At 42.5% G+C, this 14,994-nt stretch overlaps 1 protein-coding gene across 9 annotated transcripts in view; it reads left to right on the top strand.

The window, feature by feature from the left end:
* Nucleotides 1–14,994, top strand: part of LOC308103492 (nesprin-2-like) — a 111,375-nt gene that overhangs the window by 73,126 nt on the left and 23,255 nt on the right. For all 9 annotated transcript variants that reach the window (XM_080453479.1, XM_080453475.1, XM_080453476.1 and 6 more), the window contains 9 exons: nucleotides 1,108–1,262; nucleotides 2,521–2,668; nucleotides 3,373–3,467; nucleotides 4,780–5,011; nucleotides 5,113–5,310; nucleotides 8,401–8,529; nucleotides 9,349–9,504; nucleotides 11,351–11,509; nucleotides 14,136–14,302. In XM_080453479.1, the coding sequence (XP_080309605.1) occupies nucleotides 1,108–1,262; nucleotides 2,521–2,668; nucleotides 3,373–3,467; nucleotides 4,780–5,011; nucleotides 5,113–5,310; nucleotides 8,401–8,529; nucleotides 9,349–9,504; nucleotides 11,351–11,509; nucleotides 14,136–14,302 (1,439 nt within the window). The remainder of the gene's footprint in view (nucleotides 1–1,107; nucleotides 1,263–2,520; nucleotides 2,669–3,372; nucleotides 3,468–4,779; nucleotides 5,012–5,112; nucleotides 5,311–8,400; nucleotides 8,530–9,348; nucleotides 9,505–11,350; nucleotides 11,510–14,135; nucleotides 14,303–14,994) is intronic.

Here is a 14,994-nt window from a genome sequence, read left to right as displayed (position 1 = left end):
AGATCACACAGATGATACAGTTTCACGCAAATAGCTGGAAAATCCTGGGTTTAAGTGTTTTTCAAACTGCTCCAAATTGCGGACAATCTAAGGGCGGAGCTTACTGGTCAACGTGATAGATGTGTTCCTCATGAGTCAAGGCACATGTGTAAGCAGGTTTAATGGCTGTCGGCCAAACGAGGCATGACTTTTGCCTGTTTAAAGTTTGCATTTTCAAAAAATCGCTATAGCGCCCCCCTTTGACCAATTGGAGTAAGATTGGTTTCAGTGATATTTGGAATGACCCTCAACATTACCGCAAAGTTTCAAAGAAATGTGAGTCTGCATGTATGTGTTAGGGGCAGATGAATAATTGTCATAAACTGCAATATTGATTGGCTCATTAAAGCTTCATTTTTTTCACTTATGGAAAATCTTTTGCACATGTTTGTCGGCATAGGTCCAAAGTTCATGTGTAAAACGTTTCGTGCAGATTACTCAAAAATCCCAGGAGGAGATAGGTTTTAACTGTTTTTCATATAATTCAAAATGGTGGGAGATCTAAAGGTCAGAGGTCAAAAGTCAGAGTGTGAAAGTTGTTGATCATGAGTAGACGCATATGTATATTGAAGTTTCATGGCTGTAGGTCAAACAGGGCATGAGTTGTACCTGTTCAAAGTTGGCATTTTGCTATAGCGCCACCTTTTGACGAAAGATTGTGAGATTTATTTCTTGATAGTTTTTCATGACCATCTACCATATGGCCAAGTTTCGTAAAAAGCGTATGCACGGTTCAGCCAGAACTGCGAAAAGTGGCAGAAGAAAAAAGAGGGGAACATTAAGACAGGTCCAGAGCTGAGCTCTGGCCCCGTAATAATCATGAATAGGGTCAGACCTAGCCAGTGAGCAGTGTACTGTAAGCCGATAAAATCCCAACAAGAAGCCCATATTTCCAGTCAAACAGTCAAGTTAGAAATATGTGTGTGCGTGTGAGTGTGCGTGTGTGCGTGTGTGTGTGTGTGTGTGTGTGTGTGTGTGATATAATGCGTATAATTATGTAATCTGTATATAAATTATGTATCATTTGAGAGGTACTGTAACACCTTTGTCTTTCCTTCTGCCAAATAGAAGCTTGTGTCTGAGCTGAATGATGTGTTCCCATCACTGGTTGATCTCAGTGTGATGAGCTGCATTGTGAGGCCTACCGACCACGAGGCTGACAGACTGCAAGCACTCAAAAGGGACTGGCTCCAAGGCCTGCTTCATGCATCTCATGTCAACAGGTAGGCTTGTTTCAGGCAAAACACAGAATACAGAAAACAATGCTCATAGCCAGTGTTTTTGTCTCCGCCGGAGGCGGAGAGTATGTTTTCGCTTCGTCCCGCTGTGTGTCCCCCCCCCCCTAGCAAAGCTAACATTGGTCAAGCTCCACGTGACACGTGACAATATATTGACACCAATGCTTTTGATTGGCTAGAGTGACGCATGACGAAATAAAATCCTATAAATAGGTGTGTCACTATAAAAAACCATGTTTTTGAAGTGAGGTAAGACAGGATCAATCAGTCTTGATTGGAACAGTACCTTCCAGTACAAATCACCCGTCCGTGCGTGTGTGTGTCCCTCTGAGAACACCTAACATTGGTCAGTTTCACGTGACATCACAATATGTAATACAAATATATAAATAGCTTAGACAGGAACAGTACTTTCCAGTACAAACAGAGATCACAGCTGAGATCACACAATGCAACTAACTCCCATTACGCAAACTGAAAAAATAGCACAGGTCTGCTGGCGGAGACTTGTGCTCCGAGGAGCACATTTTCTAGTTTATTTTTTATTTTGCAAGGGGAAGGGGAAATCTCTATATTATGAGCCATTCTATAGAAGTCTTGCATAGAGCACCGAAGTCTGACGTAATGTACGCATCCTACCTGGGGGCGCGTTCCCCCCCCCCTATTCTGAATTCCCATAGACGTATTTATTATCGTGTCAAATAAGAACTGTGTTCCAAAAATAGACAAATGTTCCTGGCAGTCAACTGACGGCAAGAAAACGCCACCGAATGAGTTAAAATTTCGCCAGAAACAGACTGTATCAAATATGAGTGACTGACTATTATAAACGATACAGAGCCACCTTCCTGACAATATCGCGGGGACAATTTGTTTATTTTTGGACCACAATTCTAAGATGACCCAATGTTATTTCTCTCATAGAGAAATTACTTCCGCGACCCAGGGGATGAACGAGTGACGTCAGGACTTCGGCACTCTATTATTGAATGCAATAGACCTGATCACTCCAGTATGCCCCCTTTCAAACTTAACACCAGCTTTGCGACTAGGTAATCGAACCTTGACAGCCTGACAGCCATGCAGGACTGCAAAAGGGAAGATAACGTGCCGTGACAATATGATTCAAAATAATAATGAGGTCATTTCAATGTGTGTGTGTGTGTGCGTGTGCGTGTGCGTGTGCGTGTGTGTGTGTGTGTGTGCGCGCGCCTGTGATGCTCTTATGCATGTGTAATATCAGAGAGCTGCAGATGAAGATTCAGCACTCACAGAGCGTTCAAGAAAAGAGTGAAAGCTTGAAAGCCCTTCAGGACAAGTTGGAGGTGGACCTGGTGGACAGAAGATGTGAAAGTCACTCGAGCCTTAAAGAGATGCTGACCCTCCATCAGGTACAAGGCATCAGTCATTTCACAGATAGTAAGATCTGATGCCAAGATGTAGAGAGTCAGGACAATACATACATCCTATCAGTCTTCAAGCTCCTTCTATAGTGTGTAACTGGTTGCTTCAGTGTGCAAGAAAAGAAAACATTTTTTTAATCCTAGACAAGCAGTTGTTTGTCCACCCTGACTATCTTTATGTTGGCGAATGTCATGCACCAGCCTCTTGTTTAAGAGCTTGGGTAATGCAGGGTGACCTGATACACTGTCAGGGTTCATCTCTGGTTGTTGAAGGGAATGCTGGTATATCAGTGTTCTTTTCAGAGGCCAGGTTGGGAAAGCCCTTTTGGATCATGCAAAAGGTCTGCTAAATAGCTCAAGTTAAGTACACACATTTTCTCTAATGTGTCTCTGCGTTGTGTTGATCTGTTATTTCCCAGATGTGTGTTATAAAAGGGGGTTCGATAAATTTGACAAAGTAAGGTCACTTAACAAAAACTAAATGACACATACTGTATGACACTAATTCTAAATACGGTATTATGCTATATTCATAATGTGTAGGTCAAGTCATCCACATTAGCACCAATTGTATTGTTTCTGAAATCAGGGAGACATTAGCTGTGAATGGAATCACAAAATGGAATCAATCAATCCAAGTGTAGAACTCATGTCTCATATTTGATCTTGCATGCTTCTCATTGTTTTCACAGAGATACCAGAGTGATATAATGGCCGGATACCAGCTCCTGCAGGCTCACCTCTGTGAAGCCGTTTGCTCCCTGGATAACCTAACGAAAGAGAAAAGGTAACATCCTAATAGACCCAGTACATTTTCACTATTCATTATAAGTGTAGAGTTCCAAAATTCTCAAGTTGCAGTTAAGTAGTCGACTCCCTAAATGCACATTAATTTATTTTATTGCAGAAAAGAATGAGCAAGAATAATAGCTTATAACCTTACAGACCATCTCCTCATCTTGACTTGTACTCCCTTTTTCAAGTTCCTCAGGGCTTAAACATCCTTCCTTAAACTGTCTTCCACTTTATTTACCCTTACACTACTAAAGTACTTCAAAATTAATAAATCATCATTAATCTGGCTCTTTTCTGTACTCGGCAGCCTAAACGCGAAAAGATCCCCCAAATCTAATGACAATGTTATTTTTTAAATAGCTGACAAAAGAGTCTGAGAGAGACAAAGAGTCTGGCGTGGCCTCCGTGTCTAATCTTTTGCCATCGATACCGTGATTAACTAGCTAACCAGTGTATTCATAGCTATTGGTGCAGCTAGATTATTAACTGCATGTGTCCACAATGTGCACAGGAGCCAAAATCTGTAGCGGTCGAGAAATCAAAGTTTGCCGTCTTGTGCCGGTACATAAGCACTGTCATGTCATAAACCAATTAAAAGTGAGCTTTTCAGGCTGTGTTACTCCCCTATTACCGTGATGGCATTCAAACAGTGGAGTTCTTAATGCACACTCACGCACGCATGCCCCTGAAGGAACACCCACACACCAGACAGTGTCTCTGGGCGCTTCCTGCCCTGGAAAGGCTACCTGGCTCCCTCTGCGGCGCCGTCTGCCCATAACTCAGCTTGCGCAGTCAGTGTGGAAAGGTTCTGAAGGCTTTTGAAGAGAACACAACACATGAAAGGCCACTTCCCATCATCAGCCCTGCTACGCAAACCTGTGCTTATACGACAAAGTTTGCAGATATCCTGGGTCGTGTGGTTTACCAGGACGACTACAGTTTAACCACTTTCAACCCTATCCCTATTTTGGGAATGTCGTTATAGGCGAAAAATCCTCCACAAATTTCCCCGAATTGCTACTATAGCCGATCTACAATCTCACAATACATTGCAAGCTTCGAGATTGGCTTTTTTCGCTTACGGCCCTACAGCAAAGTATAAAATAGGGTTTAAATGGTTTAAAGATGGCATGTATTATCTTATGTTTCCATGCCATTACATTGGGTTAGGTTGGAGCCACCAGCATGTACTGTACTGTCTGTGTTTACTGTGATTGTGTTGCTGGGGTTTAGGGGGCATCCAAGCTAACTGCTGATCCAAACGTATAGAATCATGAAACCTTTTTGTGATGCTTCTGGCACAGATCTGAACGTATGGCCGATGTGGCGCGTGTGAAAGAGAGCTGGCAGAGCTGTGTGTCTCTGGTCGAGCAGCACAAGGCCCGGGTGCAGGAGCAGTTTAGTCAGTGGAGTTACTACAACCACGCTTTGAAGCGACTGCAGAGGCTGCTGAGCAACATCGACCCTCTGCTGCCCCCTGCCGGGCCGGCTGTATACACGCTGCAGCAGCTACGGAACTCTGTGGACAGTTATCAGGTAAGAACAGGTTGTTCTTCTTCATTTTCAATATTTGTATCAACTGGTATTGGTCGCAGCTTTTAAGTTAAAGGAAGTGTCCCTCGCTTCATCTTCCCCAGCACGTTGAAGAGACTCTGGGTTTGCATGCCACTGCCTACAACCAGACGCTGGAGGCAGGTGAGCGGCTACGTGCGTCCATGACCGAGCCTCAGACTCAGAACCAACTGGAGGAAGAGCTCCAAGCACTGCAGGACAAATGGGAGAATGCATGCACACTGCTGGAGAGACGGAGAGACCTGGTCAACACTGTCATTCAGGTAGCAGCCCTCAAATTGAAACTGTACCTACTGTAACTTACTTTTATTCACCAGTTGTACTGACTAGTACGTGATTATATGGCTAACATGACAAGGACACCAGGTGAATGCAATTAAGACTTCCTGGTGAGATAGAAACCAGCAGATGCCCTGGTAGGATAGAAAAACAGCAGTACTAGAGATCCTGGTAGGATAGAAAGCCAACAGTACTAGAGGACTTGGTAGGATAGAAAGCCAACAGTACTAGAGGTCCTGGTAGGATAGAAAGCCAACAGTACTAGAGGACTTGGTAGGATAGAAAGCCAACAGTACTAGAGGTCCTGGTAGGATAGAAAGCCAACAGTACTAGAGGACTTGGCAGGATAGAAAGCCAACAGTACTAGAGGACTTGGTAGGATAGAAAGCCAACAGTACTAGAGGACTTGGTAGGATAGAAAGCCAACAGTACTAGAGGTCCTGGTAGGATAGAAAGCGAACAGTACTAGAGGACTTGGCAGGATAGAAAGCCAACAGTACTAGAGGACTTGGTAGGATACAAAGCCAACAGTACTAGAGATACTGGTAGGATACAAAGCCAACAGTACTAGAGATACTGGTAGGATAGAAAACAGCAGTACTACAGCAGTTCTAGAGGTCTTGGTAGAATATAAAGTTAGTGGTACTGGGGACCCTGAGGACCATGATTTTGAACCATTGGCTTAGATGTTAAAGAACATAACCCTTGACCTTTGTTACACATCATTCCTTGTTGTTGATGTATCACTGCACAATTTTGAATATGTAAATGTATTTGTATAATGTATGAAAATGTAAATGTATTTCAACATGAACAGGGACGTTATCCTCCACTATCTGTACCATCTGATGGATTAGTGCTTAAGTTTTGGACTAAGATCAGCGGCCGAGGTTCAGCAACTCCTGGTAGTGGAGCTTTTGGCTGCCCTTGAAACGTCCCTTAGATTTATTTTTCCCGGCCTCACTGGGTTCTGGAGTGGAATGCATGTACAGTATGTGTGTCTATCTATGACATCATCATTGGATTGAGTTATGGAGGTGTCTGTATGTAGAGGGATGTGTACGCTGCCCTGACTGTAACCCTTGTTGGTATTCTGAGTGGGTGATGGGAGTTGTTTGTTGACCCATATACCTAACCCCGTTCCACCCCACCGAACCACACACACACACACACGCACACACACACACACGCACGCACGCACGCACATGGGTGAGTTGTACTGGAAAAGAGTATCAAAAGAGGGATAAAAGAGCAGCTATAATCTAGCTGTGATCCCCATCCACGGCCCAGCTGGTCGAAATGGCAGAAGAAAATGCTGTCTCTGTCTGTCTGTCTGTCTGTCTGTCTGTCTGTCTGTCTGTCTGTCTGTCTATCTGTCTGAAAGAGGAATTGCACACAGCATTGGGGAAAATAATACCTGGACAGCTCATGAAAACATTAAATCAAAATGCAACCGGAGACAAGCCCATGCAAGCATGCCAAGAAATGGAGCTTATTTGCAATGTAACCCAGGATCATTGCGGTGTGTTGTTGAACCTACATTGATCTTGCAGGATCAATGCTTCTCTGTGGCCAGTTTCCAAGCACTGTATCAATACACAATAGGCTTAGGTTTGTCTGTATGGCCGGCCATATACAGTACGGACTTGATTTACAGCACAATCTGGGATAATCTTTCCTTTACCATGCATGGAGTATGAAGGTATGTGTATGTGCTCGTGTCTGAGGATGTAGCTTTGTTGAACGTGTTGTTAAGTCAAGTATAAGCACGGGTAGGACCCAGTCACAGCTTGTCACCGGACACATTGAAAACAAAGTTCTGTCTGGTTTTGTCATTGTGATGATTTAAACTGTACACCCCCTGCACAGCACTTTTCACTCTAAGTTAGGATTCGTCCGTGTGTGCATGACGCTTTGCTTTGGTACAGTAATTGCTTGCATCGTACATATGTGCTTTTCTCACAGGGGGGATCAGGGCAAGTTGTGTTAACCCCTTCCAGGTCGGCGCATGAAGCCAAGCAGCTTTTCAGTGGGGGAGTTGGGGGTAGTAAAACAGTGTCCTCTCAGAGATTGGGTATAATGCCTCTGGATGAGTCAGATAACGGCTAAGATAACAGACGCAGTAGTGATATGACCAACACGGAACCATAAGCAAGAGCCAGCTAACCCTTTATCCATTCATCTTAAGCTGCTAACTTGGGTACAGAAAATGTTGCAGCTGAAAATAGAATCAATTCAATATTTGTTATGTTTTAACCTATTGAGACCAGGAAAGAATCTGTGTCATTTTCATATGTCTTTGGCTATTAAAAAATAGCAGTGCGGCGCTATGAGCTTGTAGATCTGCTATTTTAAAAAAATCGTGAAAATGTGTGCAAATCTTTGAATATATATATTTTTAAAGCGAACATTTTTAACTCAAATCTTTGCTTCTGGGGGGTCCCTGGAACAAAATATTTTCAGATGGGGGTCCGCGGCCCAATTCATATAATTTTGGGGGTCCTTGACACGAAAAAGTTTGAGCACCACTGATATAGAAACATACGTTTTTCAGAATACCGTTGGGATTTAGAAGACATTTGTAGAAACGGCTTCAGGTCTTAATGGGTTAATACATTGATGCCATGGTTTGAAAAAACAACTTGCTTGTCTGTTAGAGACGCCTGACAGGGAAAGTTTGAGAACACATGACCCAGCGTGAGAAAAAGGGGGCTCAGCACTTGACAGGAGAACCCAAAGAAGATCTGAATTTAGTCAGAAATTAGTTAGAAAGAGATTAAAATGTTCTTCAAGTTATTGACCTAAAAGCCAAAACTAAAATTGTCTTGCAAATGTGATAACAATGTATAATATATATCGAGTCAGGTTTACATTCCTCTTGGGGATGAAAATAGTCACTCACTACTTTGTTGTTAAATGGAATCAGCTGATCACAGGTTGTATAAGGTCAGTCTTGACTTTCACACGAGCGTGTAGCAACGTTACAAGATCAACCCCAACCCCTTGCTTTTTCTGTGGTGTTGAGAATATACCACTAAATTGAGTTTAAAGCACAATGTACCACTTTCTTCCAGAACTGGGTGAAGTGTCAGGGCGGACTCGCTCTCAGAACACAACAGCTGAACGATCTGAAGAGCTGCATGAAGACACCACAGCCAGGGAGACGAAATGACCGACACCAGGACGAAGAGGAACTCCTTCAGGTGAGGAGAAAGAGGGGAAAGAAAGAGTGTGTTTGTGTATTTTAACTCAACAAACTCAACTTTGTTCAGTTGTGCTAGATGCCTGAGAGGTGGAGAGCTTAGAAACAAAGATCACACAAAGATATCATATAATAATATTGTAAAAACTAAGCTCTAACAAATGGATGCAGGTATGTATCCTAGGCTGTAGAAGTGTACAGTAAGTTGCCCAGTTTGACCAATGGTTAAAAAGTTATTTTAACCACTTTTAACCTGCCGTCAGTATTTTGGGCATGTCATTATAGGTATATATATATATTAAAAAATGCATTTAAAAAAAATAGCATAACATCTTGTAGATCTGCTATTTTCGCAATTCGTCATATTGCGAAGTACAGTACATATAGGGCTTAAGTGGTTCATTTATAGAACGTAAAATTGATTTGTCAGAGAAAGCTTCAGCCTCACCTCCTCTCAAGCATTATTCTCTGGTCCGCCCTGTTCCCCCATAGCGTGCCTCTATTATGAGTTCACCCCTCCCATTTTTTTTTACCCCCTTTCCCTCGTCCTTTGCCCCTTCCTTTCACTCCCCACCCCCTTCTCTACCCCCTCTACCCTCCCCCTCCCCTGTCAACAGCGATTTAATCCTTCTGACCACAGAGAGAGAGAGAAAGAGAGAGAGAGAGAGCGAGAGAGCTAGAGAAAGGGGTACACAGCCAGTCAATGTGTCTGTGGAGTGTCTGACCGCGTGCGCGTGCGCGTGTGCTGTGTGTGTGTGTGTGTGTGTGTGTGTGTGTGTGTGTGTGTGTGTGTGTGTGTGTGTGTGTGTGTGTTATGCAGGAGAAGGAGCTTTCTCTGGAGCATTTGGCCAGTGGTCTCAGGGAGCTAGCCACCATGAGGATGGACATGTCCCAGTACGTAGCGGCCGGGGACACGGCTCTACTCGAGCAACAGCTGGAACAACTCCACTGTCAGTGGGAAGAACTCTGCATGAAGGTGAGAGAGAGAGAGAGAGAGAGATGAGAGAGAGAGAGAGAGAGAGAGAGTGTGAGAGATAAGGAGGGAAAACTTGCTAACTGGCTTTGGCATGGTCAGCAGCACAAAACCTTGTCCACCACTGAGGTTGGACACACACACAAACACACACACACACACACACACACACACACACACACACACACACACACACACACACACACACACACACACACACACACACACACACACACACACACACACACACACACACACACACACACACACCATACAAATAACCTGTTAAAGCCCCTGTATGGTTCGTTAGAGGTTCTCCACTGGTTCTTCAGCTTATGAGGGGGAAAGGATGCTTTTTCCTGCATACCCTAAACATCCCCCCTTAGTCTTGAATGCTGGTCCCACAGTCAAGAGAAACTCCAGTCAGCTGTACTACAGTTAAGTCTTTCAGCTCTAAATACAGTACAAACGCACATTTGTTCTTTGCAGAGAAACGGTCATGACATGTTTGTTAGCGTATTTGTGGTTGATTGCATCTTGTGATGATTTGTTGGCAGGAGCCTCATTTGCAGTGAAAGCTCCCACCTGTCCCTCTTTTTGGAACTAGTTGAAGTGAACACAGCTCTCACTTCAAACAACTTTCTTTATTGAATTCAATACTTTAAACCGAAACAACCTTGTGGATTAGGAGGTATTACAAAACATTATTATTACAGACCAACCCAACCAATTTCATGTGACCCATGTGGGTTTCAGATATAGCTTATTATGGAACTGGAAAATTGGTTGACAATGCGTTTTCGTCTCAAGTAATTTGGACTGATGAGAGCACCAAGCTAATAATTAACTCGACTCATTAGAGTGAAACATGAGATATTTCACTGCTGTCTGATGGCACCAGGGCCATAGGACATGGATTTGAACCACAGCATTGTGCTCCCTGTTTAGCTAACAGGTTGCAGGTGGGGGACAGTCAGCGGAATTGCCCTGAGGAGCAGATGGCTTGGCCGGGCTGATGGGGTTCAGGGGACAGGCTCTATTGTTGTGAGGGAGGGACGAGTCCCCCCCAGGGCCACAGTGCAACACAATGGAACCCAAATACTCCAGAATCCAACAAGCCCAGTGTCGTTTCACTCTTAACAGGCCAGGGCTCATGAAAAAAGTATAAATGTCAGGGAGCAGTTAATATGATAGCCCGAAAACAAGACTCACTGAGCTCTGGGAGTCAAAGAGGATCACCAGCCAGTCACGACCTCTAACTGTCTAATGGGACATTATCAATGCACTAAAATGTCATTAGGTAAAATTGGGGGATTAAATTAGCAGCCAGGGATTAAATGGGAAGCTGTTGGGATCCAAAACACTTGTATCTCATCTCTCATCTCTCTCTGCTGTGATGGAAGAAATGACTTTTTGGCATTTGTTTCTGTGCAAAAAGTGTGTGTATCTTGCTATACAATGAGAGTGAATGGAGAGAGAACAAAGTTTGATCCCTTGTTCCCCACTCATGGACCAAATAGCATTTCGTTTAGTTTTTTAAGATAATTTGGCTGGGCTTTTCTGCGTTTACTTTTATAGAACAGTGTAGAGTAGATTGACAGGAGACAGGAGAGATTCAGGGAGTGACACGCAGTAAAGGTCTGTCAGGCTCTGGAATTGAACCCAGGACTCGCTGTCAGGCTTTTATCACAGCCTATATGTGGTATGCACCCTAACCACAGCCATCGGTGCCCCTGATAAAGATTAATAACAATGTTTTGAGCTATAAAAGTAGATTGATGGTTGATGTTTATGTACGGTATGTAGATGACAGCATACACTGTTCCCTCCCTTTCCCCTTTTTTCTCAGGTGTCCGTGCGCAGGCAGGAAATTGCTGATCGCCTCAATGCCTGGACCATCTTCAATGACAAGAACAGGGAACTGTGTGACTGGCTAATGCAGATAGAGAGAAAGGTGTCCCACAGTGGAGACCTCAGCATCGAGGAGATGGTGGAGAAACTCAAGAAGGTAACGGAACCAACCAGGCAAGAGTTATACTTAGCTGTGCGCGGGTGTCGCACACCGAAAATAGTAGGTCTATATGCTAATAACCTCAACGCAGATCTGTCTATTTTCGGTGCGCTACAGACCATGCACAACGAAGCCCTTTAGATTCATTTGATGTTATAAGACAAATGTGGCTAAATGTGGAACATATTCCTGTCATGTCACAGTAATCACCACCACTATTAATTGGAGAATAGTATTACGCATTTATGCTCCATTAGTGGTTTGATGGCCATTGTTGCTTTATTTTCTAATAGTGTGAAGCATAAGTGAATAGGAATATTGCAGTTTAGTTTACTGTAGATGTGGATTAGTCTGTATACTGTCATTATTAAGTGATGCACTCTGATGAATTCACTTACGCTAAAAACTTCTGTTTTGCAGCATTGTAGTCACAGTTATTATATCGGATCTACTGTATCGTAGAAGAATATAATTTGCATACTTATACTAAAATGCCAAGCAGATAAATTCTGAATTCCTTTCAAAATGTATTTGTGTACAGTATGTTGCGCAAATGAGGAATTTGTCTTGTGAGGATGATAGAAATATTTTCAATTAGTTATTAGAATTTATTATAACTATTTATGCAGTATTATAAAGTAAAAAAATAAAGTATGTACAATATACAACATACAAGGTACACTATAGACTAAATAGTATAATAATATACTGTCATCTAGGCAGATTCATTCATTATTAAACAAATACATTATTGTACAAGTTGAAAGTATACACAGAGGGTAGTAACATACTGTATACAGTACATTACAAAATGCATGCACTGCCGCAATTAGTCAACAAATTGGGGCACAAATACCACCTGTGCAAACATGCTTCAAATCCATACAAAAGCTAAACATGCATTCTGTACCAGAGTGGTCGCCTGGAATGCTGCCACCTCGCTTTGTTCAAACAAAACAATTGTCTTTTCATTTACAGAAGGCCTTTTGTTGTCTGTTATATATCATCATCAACCATGCTGGTTCACAGCACAAGTTAATGAATGGTTGGGACAATGTGTGTGATTATTGTATTGAGCTGCTGAGATGAGATGAGCAAAGAGTAGCCCAGGCACCTGACAATAACTTGCACTGTGTTGACACCGTTTGACACAAAACACTTCCTAGTGATTATGGACAAAGTAGCAGCCAATCACCTTTGCCTGAAGCAAAAAAGGTGCTCAGCTTGCTGAATGAGATAGATGTTGAAAAGTGACGGTCGGGAGGCTTTTTTTGAATACATTTAAATCCTGCTTCTCTTGAACAGGGATCTGCTTTTTGTGATTAGTTCACTTTGTTTTGAAATGGAATGTAACACCCATTGAAAAGAGGGTGTCATGAAATAAAATATTAAATACTGTGTGAACAAAAATGACAAAAGAGGTATAAATTGTCTACGATTTATATCTTTCACAGGTATGAAATAATGTCTTCCAGATGACTTTCCCTGCGACGGCAAATTCAATCTCAGCCCAAATTAATTACTGTATAACTGTAAACAGTTATACGGTAATTATGTGCATAATAATTATGTGCATAATAAATGACATATTTAGTTTGGCCCATGTAAAATTCAAGATGCACTTTATTATGCCCAAGGGGAAATGGAAGCAGCAAAATGGAAGCAGCAATGTAGCACAAATATTAATCACAATTAATACAGCAACTCTAATACCATGTTGACAACACAACCAGCTACACACTAGAACTATTATCTGATGACTTACATGTACTGCATTGTGTTGTTGGAATACATTAGTGGTAATGAGGCTAAAAATCAGGGGGAGAACATGTTGTACATCAAATAGCATAAATAGCTGTTCTACAGTACAAGCCTACAACGCTTTGAAACACAATGTGATGTGAGCTTGTAGATCACCTTTTTTTGTCGAATGTTCACATATTTCTGCTGAATGTTTGCCTATTTTTGCTGAATGTTTGCCTATTTTTGCTGAATGTTTGCCTATTATGACATGCCCAGAATAGGGATGCTAGGGTTCATGTGGTTTTAATAACACAATCAACCACAATTTAACATTTATATTAACCTATTAAGACCGGGAACGCATCTGTGTCATTTTAGATTTCTTTGGCTATTAAAAAATAGCAGATATACAAGCTCATTGCCGCGCTACGAGCTTGTAGATCTGCTATTTTTGAACAATCTTGAAAATTTGTGCAAATCTTTGAATGTATATTTTTAAGCGAACAATTGTAACTCAAATATTTGCTTCTGGGCGGTCCCTAGAACAAAAATATTTTGAGATGGGGGTCCGCGGAGGTCCTTGACATGAAAAAGTTTGAGAACCACTGATATACAGTAGAGCAACGTTTTCTCAAAAAAGCTGTTAGGATTTAGAACATTTAGACATTTTGTAGTATCGGCCTCAGGTCTTCATGGGTTAACCTCAGATGTGTACTGTACACACTGCGAGCAATAAAATGATGTTCCTGACGATTATGTACTTGACCATGGTCTGTTCAAAACACGGTCTGAAGTAGAGCATGGTTGCCTCAGCCCCACACACACATCCATGCATAAATGAATGAATGCAGCCCTAATAATAGTGTCTCTTTCTCCACAGGACTGCATGGAGGAGATCAACTTGTTCAGTGAGAACAAGAGCCACTTGAAGCAGCTTGGAGAGCAGCTGCTGTTAGCCAGCGATGAGACCAAGCAGAGGCAGGTCCATGGCACTCTGCAGGAGGTGAACCAGCGCTGGAACAACCTCTTCCAACACATAGAGGCCAGGTGAGTCTACAAGTACATACTGTACCGTACAAGCTGTTGAGCAGTTCCTGGGCTTTAATAATAGTCTTTTTTTTTTAAAGAGAAGAGACCAAGGCCTTTCATAGTCTGGCTAATGCATGGCAAGAATAAAAAAGATACACCTGCGCGTTGCCCCCTTCATTAGGGTGACTGAATAATAGTCTTCATTGTCCCCTCAGGGATATTCATCTCAGCCTATGGGCTTTTGTAAGGAAGATATGTATACGAAAAAAGACTCCAGGGGGTGTCCGGTGCATGTGTGTGTGTGTGTGTGTGTGTGTGTGTGTGTGTGTGTGTGTGTGTGTGTGTGTGTGTGTGTGTGTGTGTGTGTGTGTGTGTGTGTGGTGTGTGGTGTAGCAGACAGCAGTGTTTGCGCTGCACACTATTTAAAACTATTAATAAGTTTGTGGTAGCTTGTGTGTGAATGCATATATGCATGTGTGTGTACGTATGTGTTCTCACACACGCAGTTTGGAATGCATCACTGAATCGTAGTGATCATGCTTTAGCCTATTCACCTGCTGTTGCTGAGCCTATAGCCCCACAGCTGTCATACAATACAACTTGTCTGTACTGAATGTACAGACTATAAGTTAAGTTACCATCATATACTATTAGTACTTTGACCCCCATTCAGACAGATGGTCTCGGATTTGGTGGTACCCTATATCCCC

The sequence above is a fragment of the Gymnoscopelus braueri genome (genome assembly GCF_963280865.1).
Source record: "Gymnoscopelus braueri genome assembly, chromosome: 16".
NCBI lineage: Eukaryota > Metazoa > Chordata > Actinopteri > Myctophiformes > Myctophidae > Gymnoscopelus > Gymnoscopelus braueri.
Note: the sequence above shows the minus strand (reverse complement) of the source record. Positions and strands in the feature narration are given on the sequence as shown.